Source organism: Hemitrygon akajei, chromosome 10 (assembly GCF_048418815.1).
Source record: "Hemitrygon akajei chromosome 10, sHemAka1.3, whole genome shotgun sequence".
Taxonomy (NCBI): domain Eukaryota; kingdom Metazoa; phylum Chordata; class Chondrichthyes; order Myliobatiformes; family Dasyatidae; genus Hemitrygon; species Hemitrygon akajei.
Window position 1 is genome coordinate 39,124,287 of NC_133133.1, and position 27,122 is coordinate 39,151,408.

General features: G+C 40.6%; 1 protein-coding gene across 1 annotated transcript in view; it reads left to right on the forward strand.

Moving 5' to 3' along the window:
• The window catches only part of msna (moesin a), an 86,178-nt gene that overhangs the window by 31,270 nt on the left and 27,786 nt on the right, over positions 1-27,122 (forward strand). Inside the window, exons 2-3 of the mRNA XM_073058058.1 lie at positions 5,409-5,492; positions 24,131-24,226. Coding sequence (XP_072914159.1) covers positions 5,409-5,492; positions 24,131-24,226 — 180 coding nt within the window. The remainder of the gene's footprint in view (positions 1-5,408; positions 5,493-24,130; positions 24,227-27,122) is intronic.

Below are 27,122 nucleotides of genomic sequence, written 5' to 3' on the forward strand. Positions count from 1 at the left end.
ATCTGTTGTCTATGCATATGCATTGTTCTCTCTCTCGCTCTCTCTGCAATGTTAATATGCCAGGTAAAGCCATCTCCTGCATATGTGCTTTTATTTAATATATATGTAGTTGTGCACAGACACGCTGATAATCATCTTGGATATTTGCCCATCAGAAGAGTGTGGGAGGGTTTAAAAAAAATCGCTTCACTAATTAACATTAAATGTATGAAATACGTTTTATAATTGCAGTGTATAAATTAGTCATCACATTTCCACTGTAGATAGATGCAGCTGTTTTGTTCCACTGTTGGTGTTAATTTAAAAAATACACATTGTGTTTCGAGGAGGCCTACACTGGAAGGTTTTTTTGTTAGTTCTCTGCAGTTTGATGACTAGCAGCAAAAAAAAGCTCCTGGCTGTTTTTACTTCCTGTTTGAATATGATGGCTACAAATGATTTCCTCAGCCTAAGTTAATCTTGAAAACAGAAAGGAAGTTGACAAGCTGAGAATGTGAAAAGAAATGGCAGCTTTTGGGGGGTGGAGGCAAAGTCCCTCTGCAGACACCTGCAAGGTCACGATGTGAAATTTGGTAGTCTCAGTTATCCCTTGTATTCTCCTTTTCTACATATTATTACAACTTCAGAGACCAATTATCTGTGAACTATATGGCTATTGATTTTTTTTTCAAATTGAATTCACTTTTCTATCTGATTTGAAAGTGCTTTTTATTTGGTGTGTGATGAAATTTGTTCTTACCAATCAGGATTTTTAAAAACTATCTTACTGGAGCTTGGCTAATCAATACTTCATTGATGTCGCTACTTGAAGTTCCACTGTAATTTATGCACACCAGCCTGTAATTCAGTATGGCTTGTAGGAACTGTTGCTTTAAACCCATAAGATAATTGAGGAGAAAAATGCTTCAAAATAAGTTAAGTTTGGACCAATTGAACTTTGCTCTAATCAAACTGGGAATAGGGCATCGTTGAGAGCATTCCAACGACCAAAAATGAGCTAGAATATCCTTGGGTATTTTGTAGTTCTGGAATGTATTAGGTAATTTTAATTTTAAAATTGGGTCTCAATTAATCTCTTAAAAGGTATGATTAACATGAAGGCAGTTTTAATGCATTAATCACATCATTTGATTTTTTTAAGGTTTTTAGGTGGCCAAGTATTATATCGCTTCACTAAGTTGTGAATGTTTTTGCTTAATTTGAAGACACTGTGTTACCTAATGTCCTAGCTAACAATTGTTTCAAACTGACCGTTCATAACCTGTAAATGTTTGTGAGCTGTTTAATTGCTAAAGTTGTCATTCAAAAATTTACATAAGCCCTTCAAAGTATGATTGAATGTAAATATAGTTTTCCCCAAGACAACTTTTGTGCATTGCTTCTAATAGACAATCATCTGGGTACCAACAAATTGTAAGATAGCTTTGTAGTACTGAATCATGAAAATGTGTAAGATGCTTCACTTGTACTTCAACATAGTTCACCCACCGCTTTAGAGCAGATCTGCTCTAATATTTGGTACTTGGCAGGAGGTTATTACATGGGGGTGGGAAACTAGTTACATGTTGGAACAGAAAACTTGGCTAACGTTGATGGCACTTCTCTGTGCATGGTAACGTAGAGGTCACTGGACATGTGCAGTGGCTTTAAATAGTGCACATCTGTTTGACACCTTCACTCATTAGGTCAGGTAGAGTGTGAAGCCTGCTAAGTGGCTTTGTTTTTCTTTAAAAAGTTTTCCGTTGTGATTAATCTCTACCACTGCGTCACATCCTGAATGACGGCAGATGATGTATCTTTGCTCTCCCTCTTTATTCACTCGGATGTCCAGTGTTCTCTTTTGGGCCTCTGCATGTTCTCTCTCATCCCACCCTGACCTGCTGCACACCTCAGTCCTATGGTGGTGGGAGAGCACGGGGAACATTGGCATTGATTCTGTGTGTACAACAGAATGCTAACCTTTTAGTGTGCCAGTCCAACAGTTTTGAACAATCTTAAAGCTTTGGCAACAATCACTATGTAACAAAGAACAAAGGTGTTTACTCTGTTTTTGTCTCTGATTTCTTTAGTAACTATGGCAGTATTAACCAGTGCATTGGATTTTCCTACATTTTATTTTGTCTTTGAACAAACTCCTAGGAAGCTGAAATTCCAAATTAATTGAAGTGAACAGATTTCACATTCTTGTGGAGATTTGTACAAAACATAAGCTCTTTTAACTTTGCACATTAACACAGAAAATTGCTGAAGGCCTACTAAAGATTTTGCCTTGAGCGCTTTCATTGGATCTTAATAGCAAATCATTTACAAAACATTATGAGGGCAAGATGCAATTTACATGATAGTTCAGTAATATCACATGTAAATTATATCACGTATGATAGTAATGGAAAACCAAATCTGCTATAAAGAAGAATGCTGTCAATTTGGTCAAGATGCAGTCTCAGTCAGGATCATGGCTCACACTTAGTTATTTTTTTAAGTTTGTAAGGATGATTAGTGGGACAGAAGAGAGTTAGTGATCAGATTAGGGTTTAGGGACAGATGTAGAGGTAATCAGAGTTTAGGCCTCTGCTCTGCATTTAAAGGCCAGCAATGTGGACATGGAGATGGACATGTATATGAAGGGCTTTCCCAAGTTAGTGAATCCCAGGGCATGATGTCCATGCGAGCAGGAGGCACAAGGAGTGGCAAGCCTGGAGCTCAGAGTCCCATCGTCAGCTTGTCCAGTGGTTGTTACTGCAGGTCAGTTAGAATTCAGAACCCAGTAGACGAGGGCTGTTCCGGGTTGGAGGACTGTCCATGTGGGAGGGAGGAAAGGGGCTCATTTTGCTGTGGTTGTTTAGTTGCATGTGGTGTTCTGTGGGCATGCTAAGTTGGTACTTGAATGTGTGGCGGCACGTGCCCCAGCCCATCACTGGGTTGTGTTGGTTGTTGGAAATGACCCATTTCACTTTGTTTCAGTGTATTGTGACAAATAAATGAACCTGATTGACTTCAGCGAGATGGAACAGTTGTACACCCGGGGAAAGAGTAGCTGATTGTGGACGCCTACTAGGGACCTATAGTGGTGCTAGAAATACTGTGAACTCTTGTAGAATTTTTCTTATTTCTGCATAAATATGACCTAAAATGTGATAAGATCTATGCAAGTCCTAAAATTAGATAAGGAAAACCGAATTAAATAAATAACCCAAAATATTATACTTATTGAGAAAATTATCCAATATTACATGTATTTGTTGGGAAAGGTATGTGAACCTTTGCTTTCAGTAACTGATGTGACCCCCCCCCCCCCCCCCCCCCGGTACAGCAAATACTTCAACCAAACGTTTCTGGTAACTGTTGATCAGTTCTGCACATCAGCTTGCAGGAATCTTAAGCTATTCTTCCTTACAAACTGCTTCAACTCTGGGATGTCAATGGGCTTCCTTGCATGAACTGCTTGCTTCAGGTCCTTCCACATCATTTCTGTAGGATTAAGGTTAGGTCTTTGACTCGGCCATTCTAAAACATGAATTTTCTTTTTTTAAACCATTCTGTTTTTGATTTACTACTCCTATCTTTTGGATCATTGTCTTCTTGCATTATCCAACTTCTGTTAAGCTGCAGGTATCAGACTGCTACCCTGACACTACTGTAAAATGTCTTGATGATTGCAAGCGGTCCAGGCCCTGAGGTAGCAAGTCTGCCCCAAACCGTGCTTCATAGTTGGCATGAGGTTTGTTCCAGAAGTGTTGTGGAACATCCTGGTGGTCTTTTGCAAACTTGAGATGTGCAGCAATGTTTTTTTTATTAGAGCAGTGGTTTCCTCCATCGTGTCCTTCCATGAAAACCATTCTTGTTCAGGGTTTTTTTTTTGTAGTAGACAGATTTACAGAGACATAAGCAAGTTCTAGAGATTTCTGCAGGCTTTTTGCTGTTGCCCTTGGGCTGTTTTTCACCTCCTTCAGCATTGCACATTGTGCATTTGGTGTGATCTTTACACAATATCCATTCCTTGGGAGAGTAGCAACAGTGAGTTTCCACCATTTGTAGACAATTTCTCTTGCTGTGGACTGATGAATACTTGGGTCTTTAGAAAAGCATTTGTAGCCTTTTCCAGCTTCATGCATCTCTGCAATTCTTCTAAGGTCCTATGAAACTTGTTTATGGGGCATGGTGCACATAAACAAATCTTTCTCAAGAATAGGCTCTGTCAGTAACCTGACTTTGCATCTTTTTTATAGGATAGGGCACCTCCAATCACTTCCCGTAGATTGGAACACCTGACTCCAAATAGCTTTACCCCAGAGGTTCACATAATTTTTTCCAACAAATGCATGTGATATTGCATCATCTTTCTTAATAAATAAATGAACAAGTATAATGTTTTTGTGTTATTTGTTTAATTGGGTCCTCTATCTAATTTTTGGACTTGTGTGAAGATTGATCACATTTTGGATTATGTTTATGCAGAAAAAATATTCTGTGGGATTCACAAACTTTCTAGCACTGATTTATGACTATACTCTCTTGCTAATGGGCAATGATTTTAGTTTGAAATTGGCATTCACTGGATAAAGAAGAGGAAATTTCATTAAGAATATTTTAAAAAATGTAAACGGCACTACTTTACTGCAAGTTGCAAACACCATTTTTAAGCATTTTTAAAATGCACTCAAGTTATAAAGTCATAGTTAGGCAGCACAGAAATAAGTCCCTTAACCTCTGCCATCAAAATTACCAAACTGAACTAGTCCCATTTGCATACATGTGGTTCATGTCCAATCTTCCTTGTTCATGTAACTATCCAAATCCCTTTTTAAACATCATGATTGTACCTGCTTCTACTACTTCTCTGGTCTGTTCAACTCATTCACATTCTGCAGGTTAAATAGTTACTAGCTTATCCCTATACTCCACAGGATAGATATTTCTACTGATTTCCTATTGGCACTGTTGTTTAGACGGTTAATATATTACTCTCCCTAGGTTTTAAATCTTGAACCCATGTGAAGGATCTCACTTTCTAAAGACTGATGCTTAGAAAGCTGACTGATAAAATGCATAAGTATAGCAAGCATGCTGTCATCTGATGTGCAATGTTTGAAAAATTATCTTGGCATTGCTGAAGTAACTATTTTTCATGTACCAAGAACGGTACCTCTGGCATTTGAGTCTACAAAAGCCAAGTGAAGTATTTCCAGCAATTTTCCACTGGTTTGCAGCATGAGCAATTTCCTGATTTCTGTAACTGGACACATCCGCTAGAAAGATGGCTTTTGCTTGGATCCTTGGTGATTTCCCCAATTGAATCTGTTTCATTTCTGGAATTTTCACATAAATTAATTAGGTGGGTCTGTTAATATGAAATTGATTTTGCTTTGTTTTTATGGGGCTCATGCAAATTTCTATCATTTCCACAGATCAATGTTCGGGTTACCACTATGGATGCAGAGCTGGAGTTTGCTATTCAGCCCAACACCACTGGCAAGCAGCTGTTTGATCAGGTATGTTGAACTTTGCATCTTGTTCTGCTTAAAACATGGTTAACTTTTATCCTAGAACGTTGCTAGGATGATGGGTTTCAGTGTTTGCATTCATGATATAATGAATAAACTATAATAAAATAAACTTTTATCATTCCAAATTCATCTGAATTCAAATCACCCTTGACGTTCCACCTCGGATTCAGCAAACCCCTGAGCATGCAATGCTTGATGTATTCAGTAGCTAGAAGTGGCTGGCTTATGTTGAATTGATTTGGTTTTCCAAACTTTGACTATTATTAGGTTTTTTTTGTGCTACTTTCTACTGTTTTGTGGCAGAAAAGCTATTTCCCTATTCGAATCAGTATGCTTGGTAAACAAGTATTGCCTCGTTGCAAAATTGTAACTGAACATTCTTGCCAGTAAAATTACTTCTGCATAATTACATTTTTTTTTAACTTTGGGAGAAGATGTAAAGTAATTTTATGTATTCAGCCAGGATTCCAAAGTGAGGCAATCCTGCCTCTTTGTCCTCCAGCCTTAAGATTTTGTCAATTCTTAGTTGTCATGTTTAAGAGATGGGGAGTTTTAAAGTGGTGAATAAAGCATTTAATTTTTTTTTAAATCTTAATTTCCAATGTTACTAATGGCCAAGTATGTAATTTTGTCCATGAACAATTTTGTGATTTATGGATAAAGTTAATTTATTGGTTATGTAACCTATTGGAACTTTCCTTCTGGACTGCTGTTCTCCATGCTCTTTTTTATGGCATATTATAAGACCTTAAGTCATGGGCCAAATGGCCCAATTTGGCTCCCATTGAGTCTGCTTCGCTATTCCATCCTGGCTGATGTATTATTCCTCTCAATCTCATTCTGCTGCCTTCTCCCCATAATCTTTGACATCCTTTTTAATAAAGAGCCCAACAACCCCTGCCTTAAATACACCCAATGATTTGACCTGCACAGCTATCTGTGGCAGTGAATTCTACCATCCACTGGCTAAAGAAATTTTTTTCTCATCTCGGCTCTAATTGTATGTCCCTCTATTCTGAGACTGTGTCTTTTATTCCTAGACTCTCCTGTTATGTATTTATTAAAATATAGTTTGATTAAATTTATTTAAATAATTAATTGATACATGTGTACCTCACTTAAAGTAAACGCAAAATTTGACTCTACTTTGGACTTCCGTATCTTTCTTTGAATTAGTTTAATGTTTTGAAGTAACAAAACAGAGCATTTCTTCTCCCCCCCCCCCCCCGCAATAGGAAATGTCCTCTCCACATCCACTGTATCTAGGCCTTTCAATATTTGATCTGTTTCAATGAGAACCCCTCCCCCCACCAAGTACAGGCTCAGAGCCTTCAAATGCTGCTCATATGTTAATCCTTTCATTGTTGGGATCATTCTCGTGAACCTCCTAGACCTCTCCAATGCCAGCATATCTTGGATAAGGGGCCCAAAACTGCTCACAATACTCCAAGTGTGGTCGGACCAATGCCTCATAAAGTCTCAACATTAAACCTTTGCTTTTTATGTTCTAGTCCTCTCAAGATCAATGCTAACATTACATTAGTCTTCCTTACCACAAACTCAATCTGCAAATTAACCTTTAGGGACTCCTACACAAGGATTCTCAAATCGATTTGCACCTCTGATTTTTATTTTGAATTTTCTTCCCATTTAGAAAACAATCCACACGTTTATTCCTTCTACTGAATTGCATGACCATTTACTTCCCTGCACTGTATTCCATCTGCCACTTCTTTATCCATTCCTCCTCATCTTTCAAAGTCCTTCTGCAGATATTGTGCTTCCTCAACACTAGCTGCCCCTCCACCTATCTTCGTATCATCTGCAAACTTGGCCACAAAACCATGAATTCCTCCAGCCAAACCCTTGATGTATAACATAAAAAGAAGCAGTCGCAAAACGGACCCCTGCAGCACACCAATTGTCACTGGCAGCCAATCTGAAAAGGTCCCCTTTATTCACACTCCTTGTCTCCTGCCCATCAGCCAAATTTCTATCCATGTGAGTATCTTTTCTGCAGTATAATACCATTGACTCTGATCTTGTTAAGCAGCCTCATGTGTGTCACCTTGTCAAAGGCCTTGTGGAAAAATCCAATTAAACAACATCCATTGACTTTCCTTTGTCTATCCTGTTTGTTATTTTCTCAAATAATTCCAGCAGATTTGTCAGGCAAGATTTTCCCCTTAAGAAAAAATGCTGATTTTAGCCTATTTCATTTTTTTCCAAGTAACCCAAAAGCTCATCCTTGATAATGGACTCCAACATCTTCCCAACCACTGTGAGCAGGATAACTGGCCCGTAATTTCTTTCTTTCTTTTTGACTGCCTCCCTCCTTGAAGAGTGGAGGGACATTTGCCGTTTTCCAGTCTTCTGGAACCATTCCAGAATCCAGAGATTCTTGAACGATCATTACTAATGCTTCCACAATCTCTTCAGCTGCCTCTTTAAGAACCCTGGAATGTAGTTCATCTGTTCCACATGACTGATCTACCTTCAGCTTTTCAGATTCCCAAGCTTGTTCTCTTTAGTAATAGCAAAGGTGCTCACATCTGCCCCCTCAAACACTCACAAATTTCTGGCATTCTGCTAATGTCTTCCACATTGAAGATGAATGCAAAATGTTTATTCAGTTTGTCTATTTCCTTCTCTCCCCCGCCCCCCCCCATCAACACTTTTCCAGCAGTACAATATCCGCTCTTGTCTCTTTTTTTTCTTTATATATCTGAAAAAATTGTTTTGTATCCTCATAAATTATTAGCTAGCTTATCCTCCTTTTTCAATTTTTTCCACAATGGCTTTTTATTGCCTTCTGTTGGCCTTTAAAAGCTTCCCAAGCCTTTTAACTTCCCACTAATTTCTGCTATATTATATGCCCTCTCTTTTGTTTTTATTCTGTCTTTGACTTCCCTTGTCAGCCTTGGTTGCCTCATCCTGCCTTCGGAATACTTCATCTTTGGGATGTATTTTCCTGCACCTATGTAACCATATAACCATACAACAATTACAGCACGGAAACAGGCCATCTCGGCCCTTCTAGTCCGTGCCGAACACTTATTCTCACCTAGTCCCACCGACCTCCTCTCAGCCCATAACCCTCTATTCCTTTCCTGTCCATATACATATCCATTTTTTTTTGTGTGAATTGCTTCTAGAATCTCCAGCCATCATCCCTGCTAGTGTTCCTTTCCAATCAACTTTTACCAGATCCTTTCTCATGCCTCTGTAATTCTCTTTATTCTACTGTAATATTGATTTTAGCTTAAACTACAGGATGAATTCTATCATATTATGATCACTGTCTCCTTGGGGTTCCTTTAACTTGATCTCCATAATCAAATCTAGATCATTACTTGATACACAATTCAGAATTACCTTTCCACAAGCTGCTTTAAATAGACATCTCGTAGTCTTTCTCAGCTTCCTTCCTTTGGGATCCAGCACCAACCTGATATATTTTACCAATCTGCTTGCATATTGAAATCCCTCATGACTATCGCAAGATTGCCCTTTTTACATGCCTATTCTATCTTTCATTGTAGTTTGTAGATAACATGCTAGCTACTGTTCAGAGACTTGTATACAACTCCCATCAGGGTCTTTTTTTCACCCTTGTAATTTCTTAACTCTACAAGAATTCTATATCTTCCAATCCTATGTCACCTCTTTCTAAGGATTTGATTTAATTTTTTTTTACAAAAATAGCCTCCCCACCCTCTCTGCCTACCTGCTGGTCCTTCTGATACAATGTGTATCCTTGGATGTTAACTTCTGAATTCTGATCTGCTTTCAACCATGACTCATCAATGCTCACAACATCGTACCTGTCATTTTCGGACTCCACGATAAGATCAAGTATCTTATTCCCAATGCTGGGTGAATTCAAATATAGCATCTTCACTCCTGTATGTATCACTCTTTTTGATTTTGGCTCCCTGTTTCATCTCAACTTGTCTCACTGACTGCAATTTTTCCTTATCATTTGCCTGTACATCCTCAGGCCCACTACACAGATCTATATTCTGTTTCAAAATTGCATGAGTTTCATTAAAAGCTTTTACTTTAATTTGCAAAGGGCTGCACTGTGCAAGAAGTGAATCCCTGGATCATGGCAAAGACATGTTTTAATTGCCTCTTCTACCAAACTTCAGAAACACAAGAGTGTGTGTTGCTTCCAGACTTCAGGTTATTTTGCTCTTGCCTTTCCTAAGTTGGATTTGGAATGATTGGATATTAAGTGTGTCAATAGCCACTTTATTAGGTACACCCATACACTAGCTCTCTTATGCATGTTATATGATAGCAACTCAATACATAGACACATATATATATATATATATATATATATATATGGTTAAGAGCTTAAGTTATAGTTCCAGACCAGACATCAAACAGGGAAGAAATGTAATCTAAGTGAAAAGACAATGGAATGCTTTTTGATGCCAGATGAGGTTGATGGAGTATCTCAGAAACTGTTGATCTCCTGGGATTTTCATGCACAACAATCTCTAAAATTTGCAGAGAATAAGGCATCCAGTGAGGAGCAGTGCTTTGTTAATGAGAGTTTAGAGGAGAATGGCCAGACTGGTTCAAGTTGACAGGAAGGCGGATAGTAACGAAAGTAACCATTCATTCATTACAACAGCGTTGTGCAGAAAAGGATCTCTGAGTGCACAACACTTCAAACATTGAAGTGTATGGGCTTCAGCAGCTGAAGACCATGAGCGTGCACTCAGTGGCCACTTTATTTGGTACCTCCTGTACCTAATAAACTGAGTGTATGTGGTAGTTGTAAGTTTGCCGTGGGGTTTCCCTCTTGCCTTTCAGTTGAGGGCAGGATATGAGAATTTCCGGTGTATTTGGTGCTGAGTGAGGCAGTGTTAATTGTAATCTTTTTTATCTTTTGTGAGTAAGTTAACATCCTGTTCTGTTACAGAGTTCTTGCTTTTCATTGCTTTATGGAAGATGGGGATATGTTACAAAAGTTGGCTTGGGGGGGGGGAGAATTGGTGTGTGTGTTCCACTTTTTTAAAAATTCCAGATCAAAGCAAACCTAGCTGTTTGTTGCTTCTCTTTTATAAAGATCTTATCTGCAGTAATGCCTCTTATACAATTTTTCATGCCACAATATCTTCCTTTTGAGGGTGGGGAGTGGAAGAAAATAATTCTCAAATAAATCATGTTCCTTGTCTTTGCCCCACTTATTCAGCCAAGCTACTTTCACTGTGTCTGGTACATGGTATGTCCAATTCACTGAAGATGCAAATCTATCTGATCATTGTTAATAATTTTTGTCTTATTTGGCAGTTTGATTACTCGGTTGCTAGTTAATCATTCTGAACAGCTTGATTAACATTCTTCCATGTAATTTCCAAATGTATTCAGAAAAGTTGTTTTACACATTTTTATTTAATTAAAATTCTTTCCCGGAGCAGGGGTGATGCCTATCTGTCCTAAAAAAGCTAAAGGCAAGTCTAGACCATCTAAAACAATACTGGGCTCTGCTGTTCCCAAAAACATACTACGGGAAACATCTGTGAAATTTACCTTTTGATATGGCCAAAACTTTTTCTTTCAGTTTAAAAGATTGTTTATGGGTGCTCGAAGTACATAACCATGGATTTAAAAAAACAAGTTGAACCGTAGCACACTGCCACAAAGGCTCATTTGGAAAGTGTACAGTTTAGGACCGTCCTGCTGCTGAATGCTGAGGTTCTGGCCATCACCCAGGATATGCTCTCTTCTTATTACTACCTTCAGAGAGGTGGTACAGGAGCCCAAAGATGCATACTCAATGTTTCATAAACACCACCTCCCCTCTGCCATTAGATTTCTGAATGGATTATGAATACTACCTTATTATTTTTGCAGTACTTGTTTACAAATATATATATAAACTGAGCATTTCCTATTGTAATTTATAGTAATTTATATTGCACTGTGCTGCTGCCACAAAACAACAAATTTCACAACATGTATCAGTGATAATGATCCTGATTGGCTTTTTGAGTGGCATTGAGAACATTTTAATGTAGGTGGAATCTGTTGTGTGCATGGATTGCGATTTCCTCCCTTGAGTGTTATACTAGGTTGAATAAGTGTTAATCACGCTATTGTGAAATTTTATCTCAATGTGGAGTAGCTTTACAAATGTTCTCAAAGAAGTTTGAAATAAAGCCATTTTTGTAGCATTGAATCATGGGAAAAGCTGAGGGGTTCCATTTTGTTTCTAGCCAATATACTGGAGTAACTGAGTGACTCTCACTGCATTTATTGCAGTACATGGACTTCCTCAACCTTACTAAAGCTCTTTGATTCTGTAAACCAGAAGGGACAGTGGAGCATTTCTGAATTCCAACTGGCCAGAGAAATTAATCACCAATTTATGTTTACCTCATGATTGCATACAAGCCATGCTGCTAATAATGGAGTTTATGTCAGAGCCAATCTTGGTGAATGCTAAAGTCAGCAAGATTGCTCAGATAGTTGCTTATCTTGTTGGAATGCTGCACCTTCTCTTCTCATGGAATCCGTAGAACAGTACAGCACAGGAATAGGCCTTTTGACCCATCTAGTCTGTGCCGATCTATTAATCTGCCAAGTACCTTTGACCTGAACCCAGACCATAGCCCTTCCATTCATATACCAAGTATTTATTGAAATCAAACCCGCATTCACCACTTGCATTGGCAACATTCACCACCCTTTGAGTGAAGAAGTTCCCCCTTGCGTTCCCCTTAAACCAGGCACTTCCAACTTGGGGTACACAGACCCCTTGGTTAATGGTAAGGATCCATGGCATTTAAAAAAAAGTTTGTGAACCCCTATCTTAAACAGTTCACCTTTTTTACTCTAAACCCATGACTTCTAGTTCTAGTCTCACCCAACTTCAGTGGGGAAAAGTCTGCTTGCATTTGCCCTATTTATGTCCCTCATAGTTTTGTAGACTTCTATGAAATCCGCTCCTTCTGTGCTCTAGTGAATAAAGTCCCAACCCATTCAACCTTTCCTTGTAACTCAGGTCCTCAAGACCCGTCAACATCCTTGTAATTTTCTCTGCACTCTTTCAATCTTGTTGATACCCTTCCTGTAGGTAGGTGACCAGAATGGCACACAATACTACAAATTAGTCCTCAAAGTTCAAATAAACGTCCCTTAGAAGTAAGGCTAATATTTTAAATTAATGGGAAACTGGTTAGCTTGCAATGACTGTATAATGGTGAGATCACCACAATTTCAGTAACAGAACTGCAGTATGTAAATGATATCTACATCTGCCTATGTTTCAATATCAAGTTCCAAGCAATCATTGACGCATTCATTGAGGCATGTGAGAGGATGGACCCTGCAATTTAATATTTTGTGGGAGAGCAGTTGGAGAAGGTTTGTAGCAAGGCCTTTGAAAAATGGACCATTCCCATATCTTGGGAGCTCTCTGTCAGTAAATGCAGATTAAACTTGCCAGCAGCTTTGTTTGGGGAGGGTGGGTGGAGGGAAGTATTTGAAGCTCAAAACCTCAGTCTTGGCACAGACCATTTCTCGTCCATGCCTCAGGAGCACACCGTCCCCTCCCAACAGCAGAAAGAGCTCCACCATCTGAGAAAGAGTTTGTGGCTCACATATCGGCCTCATCAACACCTCATTCCACATTGCGGAAGCAAGTCGTAATCCTGAAGGACTGTTTAGTGTAACTACTGTCTCACCTCGACTTAGATTCTCACCTGAATTTACACTTTATCATAAAATCAGAATTGTAATTAGAACTGTGTAGGAATTCTCCATTTTCCTTTATATCAATTGAGTATAACTTGTGCTGTGTGTGTGTCTTTATTGCACGTTAAAATCTTAGTGTGAATGTGGGATGAAACTTGGAGAGCTTACCATGAGTATATTAATATTTCAGTGCCCACCATTCAATAACGTAACCATCTAAGCACTGTCTATTGTATTATTGAGGCTTGTCATAAGTAGAATGTTTTACTTTCTCTACATGCAGGCCTTTTTAGCATAAAATGTTTAGGAGCCATAAAAAAATCTAACAGCAAAATTGTGCATTTTTAATAGGATATAATAAGGTTTAGAGGAAGTTACTCAGGATTCTATAGATATAAATTTTATAAGGAAACAAGTTGTGAAGACAGCTTGATGAGTGACCACAAGGAAATCTGCAGATGCTGGAAATTCAAGCAACACACACAAAATGCTGGTGGAACGCAGCAGGCCAGGCAGCATGTATAGGAAGAAGTACAGTCGACGTTTCGGGCCGAGACCCTTCATCAGGACTTGGCCCGAAACGTTAACTGTACTTCTTCCTAAAGATGCTGCCTGGCCTGCTGCGTTCCACCAGCATTGTGTGTGTGTTAATGAGTGACAGTTTGTTTGATTTGAAGCCTCATGCAAACTACTTCCAGTACACTGCAGTCCTGATGAAGCATCTCAGACCAAGGAGGAGAATAGATGCTACCTAATTTATTGAGTTCCTCCAGCATTTTGCGTTGCTCTGTTTTATCAAAACTTTAACATAGAATAAAATGAAAACACTATTGGTTGGGGAAACTTGCCAGTTTATCTTGCTGACAGCAGTGCTTGAATCTCCCACTGTTTGCTGTTTGACTTAGAACCACAGAACACTACAGCGCAGTACAGGCCCTTCAGCCTTCCATGTTGTGCCGACCCATATAATCCTTAAAAAAAAAGTACTAAACCCACACTACCCCATAACCCTCCATTTTTCTTTCACGTGCCTGTCCAAGAGGCTCTTAAATACCCCTAATGTTTTAGCCTCCACCACCATCGCTGGCAAGTCATTCCAGGCAGTCACAACCATCTGTGTTTATATTTTTTTTAAAAACTTACCCCTAATGTCTCCCCTAAACTTCCCTCCCTTAATTTTGTATATATGCCCTCTGGTGTTTGCTGTTGGTGCCCTGGGAAACAGGTACTGACTATCCACCCTATCTATGACTCTCATAATCTTGTAGACCTCTATCAAGTCCCCTCTCATTCTTCTATGCTCCAAAGAGAAAAGTCCCAGCTCTGCTAACCTTGCTTCATATGACTTGTTCTCCGAACCAGGCAACATCCTGGTAAATCTCCTCTGCACCCTCTCCATAGCTTCCACATCCTTCCTATAATGAGGTGACCAGAATTGAACACAATACTCTACGTGCGGTCTCACCAGAGATTTGTAGAATTGCAACATGACCACTCTACTCTTGAACTCAATCCCCCTGTTAATGAACCCTAGTATCCCATAGGCCGCATTAACTACCCTATCAACCTGTGCAGCGACCTTGAGGGATGTATGGATTTGAACCCCAAGGTCCCTTTGTTCATCCACACTCTTAAGTAACTGACCATTAATCCTGTACTCAGTCTTCTGGTTTGTCCTTCCAAAATGCATCACCTCACACTTGTCCGGATTGAACTCCATCTGCCATTTTTCTGCCCAACTCTGCAGCCTGTCTATGTCCTTGTAACGTTCGACCACCTACAGCTCCATCCTTCCGCCTCTACATCCAGGTCATTTATAAAAATCACAAATAGCAGGGGACCCAGGACAGATCCCTGCGGCACTCCACTAGTCACCGACCTCCAGGCAGAATACTTTCCTTCCACTACCCTCTGCTTTCTTCCTTTAAGCCAATTTTTTATCCAAACAGCCAAGGTTCCACTGTTCCCATGACTCATTTCTTTCTGGATCAGTCTCTCATCAGGGACCTTGTCAAATGCTTTGCTAAAGTCCATGTAGACCACATCCACTGCCCTACCCTCATCAATTTCTTTTCTTACCTCTTGTATTAGCATTTTACTCAAGTCTAGGCATGCTGTGTTTTGTACAGTTGGCAAGCGCCTGTTGACAGGGACAGCTTTACTGCATTGTTACCTGGGCATTGCTTTGAGTTTACAAGTTTCTAGATCATTGCACATGTGATATCTCTAACTAAGCATCTTAAGCAGATGTATTTACACAAGCATTCTGCATTATCTACCTTGTGCAAGCTACCAGCTAGCTAACATCCATTAAGTGTTCTTTTTGCAAAGCAGTAAGCATTTCCTGCCTTTGTGCTTTGGAGTGCCTTGCAAGCTCAATCTCTGACTATATATGGCCTTGTACTTGTTGACTACCTCAGCCAAGAATATTAACGTTGTGCCAAAGTGACCACAGACATTCCAGTCTCTTATGTTATGTCTGAATGAAAGTCCTGTGCAGATCATTGGACTTTGATTGCAATGAAACAGTATGAATGACAAATTGGAGATCATTCAAAACAATAGTGCATTTAACCCTTACTGTGAAAACTGTATAGCACAAAACCTATGTTCAGTAGCTGGTTAACTTTTAATGTTTTTTGGAGGCATTTGGATGTATTTTCTGTAGATAATAGACCCTACCCAACTATGCTCTTTTATGAGCTTAGCCAGTGAATGTGCTGAAGGGTACAGTGCAAGAGGAGCATCATGAAGTAGGTACAATATTCAAGATAAAGACGATGCTGCAAATATTCTGCATATCAGTTGGCAGTTGTAGAGAGGAAGAGTTTGGAACATGGCTTTTTCATCAGAGCTGTTCTGTTTTTTAACATTAATACGCCTGTAGACACTCTAAGGTGCATTGTGTTTCAGTATCTTTCTGATTTTTAGTTTACTGTTTCATCAGTTTTATATTTTTGAAAAATCAGCTGTTCAGATGAAGTGTTATGGTACAAAGAACACATGAGACGGTTTTGGTCCTCTAAGACTATAATACTGTTGAATGTAGTCCAATGGAGATTCAAGAGATTACTTCCTGGGATTGTTCTATCAGAAACAGCAAAAAGCGGATCCATAATCTTGAGATCTTGGAAGAGTGAAGGGTGCTCTTAATAAGATAGGTGATTCCAAGCGAGCACAAGAGGATAGACATTAAGGTGTTTCCAAATATGAGAGAATGAAGTGCAGTTATTTAAAAGCGAGGTGTATAGGTAATTCTCAGAAGATGGTGAATCTCTGGAATTCTGTCTTAGAGGGTTGTGAAGACTCAATGAGGGTACTTAAAGAGGAAGTAGATTATTTTTTTGAAAGGTCGGAGAATTGAAGACTACTAGGAATTGGCACAGAAGTGGAGATGAGGCCTGGTGCAGATCAGCCATGACACGGAGTTGCTGAGCAGGTTTGAGTGTCCTCCTTCTCTACTTTCCTATGATTTTGCCCGTTAGCTGTGGCAGATTGCTCACTTGCCCAATTGCTGTCATTTGAAGAGTTAATATCATATCTTGTACAAATGTAAATATCCAGTAAGACACAAAACCCCAAGAGGAACAGTGGTCTAGCTGTGGCAAATGAGAAGTCAAAGACTAGAATAAAGGAAGACAATATTTAATGTTGATAAAGAATATGAATACCAAGTTGCTCCTCCAAGCTGTGTTTGATGTCAGTGTAACAGAGGAAGCAATGCACAAACATGTCAGTGTGGGAATGGGAAGTGGAATTAAAATTGGCTACTAGAAGATTGTAGTGCTGCTGCAGATGGAGCAAGGATGCTTGGCAAACTGTCCTGCTCTTTCTCCCCCCCCCCCCCCCCTTTGCTTCAGGTCCACTGTTGTAGAGGTGGTCATGCCAGTTGCAATAAGTGACCCCAATGGACTCACAAGTGAAGCACTGCCTCACCTGAAAGGACTGTTTAAGGTCCTGAGTACTGGTGTGAGAGAAGATAATAGGAACAAGTATAACACTTTGCAGAGTTTCAGGAATAAGTGCTTGGAGGGAATCATCAGGGAGGAATGAGTCGTGAGAAATCTCTCCCTGTGATTCCTGTGTATCTCCCTGCGGTATTGGAGACGGTAGAAGTTGTAGAGTCGTAGAGAAGTGCAGCATTGTTGCAGAGAATGATGTGTTGAATGTAAAGGCTTGTGGGGTGGTAAGTTAGGACAAAGGGAACCCTTTCCCTGTTAAGTTGGGAAGGTGAGGTGAGGACAAATGTGGGAATTGGAAGAGATGTGGGTGAGGGCTACATTTATAATAGTGGAGGGGAAACCCTTTCTAAAGAAATAAGAAGGATATTTCTGAATCCGGGAATGGAAATCCTCATGAAAATAGGTGCAGCAGAGACAAAGGAACTTGGAGAAAGGAAAAGCATTCTTGCAAGTGACAGGGGTGGGAAGAGGTTGTAGGTCAAGGTAACTGTGGGTATTAGTGGATTTGTAAAAAGGTGGTAGTAGACAACCTGTTTCCAGAGGTCGTAATGGAGACTTCAGTTAAAGGGAGAGACAGGTCAGAGATGGACTAAGTCAATTTGAGGGCAAGTTGGAAGTTGGTGACAAAGCTGATAAAATTGAGCTCCACATTGGTGTAGTAAGCAGCACCACTGTAGTCATAAGTGTCATGGAGGAAGAGTTTGGGAGCATTAATACTGTAGGTTTGGAACATGGATTGTCCCAGCCCACGGTTACACTTCTGTTTTGGAGAATGTGGAAGAAGCTAAAAGAAATGTTAAAGGCAATACTATTGCTGCCAGATGGAGGGGGAGAAGAGATTAGGTTGTTTATCAAGAAAGAATCAAAAAACCTTAAGGACTTCCTGATGGGGTATGGAGCCGTACAAGAGACTGGACATGGTGGAACTGAGGCAGTCAAAGCCAGGGAACTGAAAGTTGTTGAAGTGGCAGAAAGCATGTGATGTGTCATGGATGTAGATGGGAGGGGACTGAACCAAGGGAGTTGAAAAGCAAGGACGCAAGTTCAGTTGGGCAGGAGCAAGCAGAAACCAGGGCACTTGGGTTTTGGATCATGGGTAGGAAGTAGAAACAGACAGTGTGGGGAAGGGGTACTGAGGTTGGAGGCTGTAGAGAGAGGACTTGAGAGATGATATCAGTGACAGTGCAGGAGATAGTGGCCTGAAGCTTCTTCGTGTGGTCAGTCTGCCAGACTACATTCACACCACACTTGTCTGCAGGTTTGATGTAAAGTTGGGATTAGTGCAGAGAGGGAGACGGAGAGACCAGTGCATTCAGTGGGTTAAGGAGAATGCCCTGTCAGCAGTTAGAGATGAAAAGATCCAGAGCAGGTAGAAGGCCAAGGTGGAGTATCCAAGAGGAAGAGGAGTACTGAAGACAAGAGAAGGAGTCATCAGATGAATGACAGTTCAGAAATCTGATGGAGGGGAAGAAGCTGTTTTTGAATCATTGAAGGTCTTCAGGCTTCTGTACCAGCAATTCGACAGACACTTGGAGTTGGCTAGAGTTAACATGGCTCTATGAAACCAAATTATGTTTGACAAATAAAGTTTTTAAGGGTGTAATTAGCAAAATGAGTAAGGGAGATCCAATGGTTATAGTAATTTTAACTTTCAGAAGGCCTTTAAGGTGGTGAGGTCTCAAAGTGAAATTAGAGCACATGGAATAGGGCGTAATATATCATGTGTTGACAATTGGCTACTATGCAGGACAGAAGGAATAAATGGATCGTTTTTAGTTATGAAGGCTATGATTAGTGGGTACTGCAGGGATTCTTGCTGGGATGTTTAATATTAATCTCCATTACCAAACATCTGTTTTGGCGCTTTGATACGAAGCTGAATAGTAGTGTGGGCTGGAAGGAGGATGCAGAGAGGCTTTAGGAAAATTATAATCTTAAAGGATGAGATTGTAGTAGGTGGCAAATAACATGGGATGGGAAAATAGAAGATCAGTGGGTGTATGGGTGGTATACAAGTAGATAAGAGATTGATATGATGAGCACTTAAAGAGAGACCCGAGTGTATTGTGCCTATAGAATAAGTGCAAAGATTTTTAAAGATGTTGCTGGGTTCAACAATGGCAGCGATGGGAATTGACCCCAAGTCACCTGTACTGTAAAGTGTTGTGCTAGCCACTACACAACCACTTCACCTCATTATGAACTGCTAGTTTTATAGTACTGTAGTGGTGTTAGTAGTGTTCTAATTTGTTCTGTAAATATAGTTTTATGGTAGTTCATCCTTTTTATACATACACCGTTTAAACTATTTCCATGAAACTTTGTCTAATTGGGGCAGCTGCCTAGCTGGGCCAAAATGTACAAGTCATGATGTGTCCCAATTAACCGGAATCCACTGCAAATTTCTAATGTTGGTGCATATTCCTATCAGAGACCTTGAGCTTGGTGCCGTCTCTTGTTGTTGCAATTCAAGTATGAGCAGTTGCTGGCCAGAAATTCCATGGGTCGGTGAAGGTGCTGCATCTTTTGAAGGGATTGAGGGTATTCTCCAACACAAAGTACACTGCAGATGCTGGGGTCAAAGCAACACGAACAACACGCTGAAGGAAATCTGCAGGTTGGGCAGCATCCGTGGAAACGAGCAGTCAACGTTTCAGGCCAAGACCCATTGTCAGGACTGAAGAAGGAGGGGGGCAGGGGCCCTATAAAGAAGGTGGGGGGGAGGGTGGGAAGGAGAAGTCTGGTAGGTGCCAGGTGAAAAACCAATCAGAGGAAAGATCAAGGGGTGGGGGAGGGGATAGGCAGGAAAGGTGAAGAAGGAATGTAAGGGGAAAGCACAATGTGTAGTAGAAGAAGGTAGAATCATGAGAGAGGTGATAGGCAGCTGGAGGAGGAGGCAGAATGAAACTGGGATGGGGGAAGGAAGGGGGAGGGAATTACCGGAAGCTGGACAATTCAGTGTTCATGCCAAGGGGCTGGAGACTACCCAGACGGTATACGAGGTGTTGCTCCTCCAACCTGAGTTTGGCCTCATCATGGCAGTGGAGGAGGCCATGTATGGACATATCCAAATGGGAATGTGAAGCAGAGTTGAAGTGGGTGGCAACCGGGAGATCCTGTCTTTTATGGCGGACAGAGCGGAGGTGCTTGACGAAGCGGTCCCCCAATCTGCGTCGGATATTGCCGATGTAGAGGAGGCCGCACGGGAGCACCGGATGCAATAGATGACCCCAACAGACTCACAAGTGAAGTGTTGCCTCACCTGGAAGGACTGTTTGGGGCCCTGAATGGTGGTAAGAGAGGAGGGGTAGGGGTATTGTTTTTTTTAGTCTGCATCTTGCCAGAGCAGCTTTCAGATGGTGAACGATGCAACCTGACTATCAGAACTATTTGAGCGTGGCCACAACTTTTAGTTTTCCTGAGAGAGGAAATTTTCTTTGTTTCATCTATCCACCTGTTGGATTTGGAGGATTAAGATTGATGCTAATTTTCTAATGCTTTGAAGTGTCAGCTACAGATTGTCTCTGAAGCATACAGACAGATGAGGATCCAAGAGGCTGCAGGTGAAGTTGTTTAGATTCTAGACAAATCAAACTGCTGGAATAGCTTGAGCAGCATCTGTCCTGATGTGGAATGTTAACCATCCTTTGCCAGCAAAGTTATTGATAATTTAAAGGGTAAAAAGACCCTGATGGAGCTGTATACAGACCTCTAAACAGTAGCCAAACTTGGGATACAAATTACAATGGGAGGTAGGAAACACATGTCAACAGGGCAATGTTGGGATAATCATGGGGGATTGGGGGAATCAGGTTGGTACTGGATCCTGAGAGAGAGAATTGGAGAATTCCTTCAAGATGACTTTTTAGATAAGCTTGTGGTTGAGCCCGCTTGGGGAAAGTCTGTTCTGGATTGTATGTTGTCATGAACCAGATTTGATTAGGGAACTTTAAGGTAAAAGAGTGCTTAAAGAGGCAGTGATCATAATATGATAAAATTCACCCTGCCGTTTGAGACGGAGAAACTAAAACTGGAAGTACAGGTTTCCCCCGCCATCCGAAGGTAGAGTGTTCCTATGAAACCGTTTGTAAGCCGAAATGTCATAAAGCAAAGAAGCAATTACCATTCATTTATATGGGGAAAATTTTTGAGCATTCCCAGACCCAAAAAATTAACCTACCAAATCATACCAAATAACACATAAAACCTAAAATAACGTGAACATATAGTAAAAGCAGGAATGATATTATAAATACAGCCTATATAAAGTAGAAATATTGTATGTACGGTGTAGTTTCACTTATCAGAATCAGGAAGACAGGTAGCTGAAATCGATGTATAGAAAAAAATCGGCACGTACACGCATGCGCACACAACTGCCCACACAAGGCTTCCCGGTCATGGAAGTCTTTCTCAGGGTAGACACATGTATAAAGTGGGCGTCTTTTTTTCGTAAAAGTGAAAATTCTCTTTGGTTAGCAAAAACAGGTAATGTTGGTCTTTCATAACAGCGAGCATTCGAAAAACGGGGGCCACTTGTATCAGTATTACAGTGGAGTAAAGGGAATTATTGAGGCATGAGAAAGGAACTGACCGAAGTTGATTGGAAGGGGACATTAGAAGGGATGATGGCACAACAGCAATGGCTGGAGATTTTAGGAGAAATACAGAAGGCACAGGATAGAGACATTCCAAAAAATATTCTAAAGACAGGATGATGCAATCATGGCTGATGAGGGAAGTCAAAAACAACATTAAAAACTAAATAATAGAGCAAAAATTAGTAGAAAGATAGAGGATTGGGAAACTTTGGGGGGATGGAGGGGGAAACACAAGGCAACTAAAAAAGCCATATGGAGGGAAAAGATGAAACATAAAGGTAAGCTACGCAATAATATCAGAGGATACCGAATGTTTCTTTTCAGCTGTATAAAGAACAAGAGTGAGAGTACACATCAGACAGGTGGAAAATGACGCTGGAGTAATGGCGGATGAACTAAAATAAGTATTCGGCATCCATCTTCATTGGGTAAATCTAGCACAGTGAAGATGGATGCAAAATACTTAGTTCATCTGCCATTTCAAGAGTGGGGGTTAGAAGTGAGTGCAATTGCTATTGCTAGGGAGAAGATGCTTGGGAAGCTGAAAGGTCTGAAGGTGGATAAGTCACCTGGCCAAATGGACTACACCCCAGGGTTCTGTAGAGATTATGGAGGCATTAATAATGATCTTTCATGAATCACTAGTTTATAGCATGGTTCCAGAGGACTGAAAAATTGCAAATGTCACTCCACTCTTCAAGAAGGGGAGGCGGCAGGAGAAAGGAAATTGTAGGCCACTTATCCTAACCTCAATGGTTGGGAAGATGTTGGAGTAGATTTTTTTTTTTAAGAATGAGGTCTCAGGGTACTTGGAGGCACATAATAAAATAAACCTAAATCGGCATAATTTCCTTAAGGGAAAACCTTGCTCGACTAATCTGTTGGAATTCTTTGTGGAAATAACAAGCAGGGTAGACAATGGAGAATCGGTCCTTGTGTACTTGGATTTTCAGAAGGCCTTTGACAAGGTGCTGCACATGAAGCTGCTTAACAAGATAAGAGCCCATGGAATTACAAGAAATATACTAGTATGGATAAAGGATTGGGTGATTGGCAGGAGGCAAAGAGTGGGAATAAAGGGAACCTTTTCTAGTTGGGCTCCAGAGGTGTTCCACAGGGGTAGGTGATGGGGCTACTGTTTTTTACATTACATGCTAATAGTTTGGATAAAGGAATTGATAGCTTTGTGACAAAGTTGGCAGGCGATACAAAGGTAGATGGTGGGCAGATGGTGTTGAGGAAATGGAGGCTGCAGAAGGATTTGGACAGATTAAGTGATTGGGCAAAGAAGTGGCAGATGGAATACAGTGTTGGGAATTGTATGGTCATGTTCTTTGGTAGAAGGAATAAAAGTGTAGACTATTTTCTGAATGGGCAGATATTTCAAAAATCAGAGATGCAACAGGACTTGAGTCTTCGTGCAGGATTCCCTAAAGATTAACTTGCACGTTGATTCAGTGGTGAGGAAGATGAATGCAATATTGGTGTTCCTTTCAAGAGGACTAGAATGTAAATACAAGGATGTAATGTTGAGGCTTTATAAGGCACTGGTGAGGCCTCACTTAGAGTAGCATGAACAGTGGGCATGTACTCTCTGGAATTTGGAAGAATGAGATACGATTCCATTGAAACCTATCAGATGTTGAAAGGCCTAGGTAAAATGGATGTGGAGAGGATGTTTCCTATAGTGGGGGAGTCTTGCAATAGAGGGCACAGCCTCAAAATAGAGGCATGTTCATTTAGAATGCAGATGAGGGACTACTTTCACCAGAGGGTGGTAAATCTGTGGAACTTGTTGCCACAGGCAGCTGTGGAGGCTGTGCCATTGGCTGGAGGTTGATGTGTTCTTGATTAGTCAGTGCATGCAAGAATATGGAGAGAAAGCAGAAGAATGTGATTAAGAGGGACAATGGATCAGCCATGATAAAATGGTGGAGCAGACTCGATGGGCCAAATGGCCTAATTCTGCTCCTGTCTCTTATGGTCTTACTTCCTCTGCAGCTTTGTTTTAAATTTTCTAGGCAAATTGGAATCATTCTGTTTACTGGATTTAATATGAGATTTATGCATTTGATTGAGAGTTCATACACTGATAGTGCACCAGACGTAGTGGTGAATTTAGTTCCTAAGAGCTACCTTCACCCAGAGATAACCAACCAGGTATAAATGCTGTAAATGCCCAAATCCAATAGCACCTGTGGAAAGAATTTTCTTTCTCTCCTTTAGGCAGTTAGCTGAAATGTAAATTGGGATGCTGCCTGAGGATTTATTTGCTGCATTCTTTCCAGCTTATTTGAAACATTTGTTCTTGCTGTTTATCACAAAATATAATCTTTTATTTGCACAGGTTGTGAAGACCATTGGGTTGCGTGAAGTTTGGTTTTTTGGGCTCCAGTACCAAGATACGAAAGGTTTCTCCACCTGGCTGAAACTCAATAAAAAGGTATGTGGGAATGACATACTAATGGGTTGTTGTTTTGCCGTTATTGTGATAACATGAGGGAAGAAGTCTGCACTGCCCCTCATCTTTATCAATTGGATTTCCTTTTTCCAGAGGAGGTTTGCTCAATGACTACAGAATCACATTATCACGATGCTACAATATTTATTGATTCACACTGTTTACAGTCAGTGGCTTCAAATTAAGTACTCTCCATCCACAAGGTATTTGATCCCCTATAGGTGCCTTCTGGTCCCAGAACCCCCCCACCCCCACCCCTTCCCCCATGTACCTGAGGATACTGCATACTTGGGCTGTATCAAATTTAGAACTAACATGAATGTTTTGAAGTTGAGCATCACAAAACACATGTTTGGAAAGCTTGTGGGGTGGGCTTGGTGTAAACTTTATCCGACCTATCCTGACTCAGTGGTTTCAGCAAGGACATTCTAAGTACAAGTTTCGAAGGGCCTTCTAGTTACATTATACTTTCTGAAATGTACTTGCAGTGGTGTGTGCTAAAAGTCAGCCCGCTCTTTTCAGCAGTAATCCAGCAGTCATAGAGTGAAACGGGGGCCCATCTAGTTCATACCAAACTGTTAATTCCAATGACCCATACTGAACCATATTTATCATTTACTTATCCAGACTTCTCTTAATGTTTCAAAGGTACATTTAAAGTCAGAAATGTATACAATATACATCCTGAAATGATTTTTTTTTTTTGCAACCATCCACAAAAACAGAGGAGTGCCCCCAAAGAATGAATGACAGTTAAATGTTAGAACCCCAAAGTCTCCCCCCCCCCCAGCTCCCCTCCCTCCCCGCGCATAAGCAGCAACAAGCAACGATCCCCCCTCCCCCCACTGGCAAAATAAAAGCATCTGCACCCGCCACCGAGCACTCAACCATGCAGCAAAGACACAGACTGGCAGTACCCCAAAGATTACTCGTTCACCCGGTATTCGACATACCACAGGCTGTCTCTTTCCCTAATAAGGGAGAAAGAGGTGTCTCCGTTTCACAGCAGGAGGGGAGACATAACAAACAGCTTGCTAGTTTTACGATGTTAAAAGTCCATTGTGTCACACTTTCTGAGCTCTGGGCCTGATCTTCTGACTTCCACGACACACAGATCTGCCGGGACACCGACCTTCAATCCGCCTGTCTGCAGAGCCATGAAGTCTCAGCCCTCTGAAGGCAAGCTCACAATACTCTTAGGCCATGCCCTTAGCATGTCGAATAACAGCCAGATGTGAAACCCCTAGAGTGGGTCACATTCCTGCAAAGAGCCAAAGTCAACGTGTAACTCCAGGTCAGGGTCTTCATTAGAACCCTGAAAGGGAAAAGTAGAGATATTAAAGATGGGAATAGAGCTATTTCTGAAGATGTAAGCAAAGGAGTCGCCATTAGATGCCATTGTCTCAATTAAATCTGCATCCACCATTTCTGCTGACAGCTCACCCACACTCTTGCCACCCTCTGAATGAAGAAGTTCCCCTCTGGTTTCCATTAAATATTTTACTTTTCACTCTTCACCTTTAACCTCTAGTTCTAGTCTCATCCAACCGCAGTGGAAAAAGCCTGCACATACCCTATCTATACCCTTCAATTTTGTATACCTCTATCAAATCTCCCCTCATTCTCTTCTACTCCAGGGAATAAAGTCCTAATCAATTCAACTTTTCCCTATAACTCAGGTCCTGAAGTCCTGGAAACATCCTTAAATTTTCTCTGTACTCTATCAATCTTGTATCTATCTTGTAGATAGGTGACCAAAACTGTTCATAATACTCCAAATTTTTGCATCACCATCTTCAACATGTCATTTTAACTCCTGTATCCAGTACTTTGATTTATGAAAGCCAACATGCCAAAAGAGGGTCTCTTTACGACCCTGTCTATCTATGACACCATTTGCAAGGAATTGTGGATCTGTACTCCCAGAACCCTTTGTTCTTCTGCACTTCTCGGTGTCCTCAGGACGTTCTGTGCTAAAAGTCCGACAGACTAGATGCACCACCAGGTTTGTCGTTGCAATAATATGAATTTGAGTTCACTCTATGAAAAGCTCTGGGGGCTTTCATTCATTATATTTAGTGCATTGAAGAACTACAGCTTGTCCCTGGAGTTGTACTGAGACTGAGCTAATGTTATGCTATATGCATTTAGGGGGGCTGATCTTTAGATGGTTTATAAGTAGAGAAATCCCAAAGCTTGAATTATCCAATCAGTTTTGATTTAAATTTGCCCTGTTGCTAATGCTCTTCAGGCATTGTGTCATTGTGTCCCATTGATATTGGCAACTTCTCTGAGTGTCTTCACTATGGTCTGCTGAGCATGAGGCCTGTTCTGTTTATGCCTGTCTGATTAGTTAGTTAATTTCTTATTTTCTGAAAATCCGCCACTGGCAAAATAAGATGTCGACTTTGAACAAAGACCTGATAAATCTTTCCCCCTTGAATCATATGTATCACATTAATAAATGAATTTTTCCACTCAGATTGCCTGAGGGGCAAATATAGTTGGCAGAATGCCCTTTTGCTTTTTGTTTATTAAGAGGTTAAATTGTACACTGGGCTGACAGTGACAAGATTTCTTCACTGCCAAGCAGGTCATTCCTTTGAGCTGTGAGCCAATCTGGAAGTATTTCTTCTGTGACTTTCTCTGCCTTGAGTAAATGTCAGATCCACTGCAGTTTGGTATGACCTAATAAAAGTCCATACTTCAATAAACTGGAAATGACATAATGCCCTGGCAGACATTCCGAAAGGTGTTTCATTTTAATCATAACCAGAATTAGTAATGACTATTTTGAGCAAATAAAGTAATCGCTTAACAGAATATTCTTTTGTTTTTAAAGTATGTGGAAATCCCCTTTTTGTACTTGTTCTCTCTT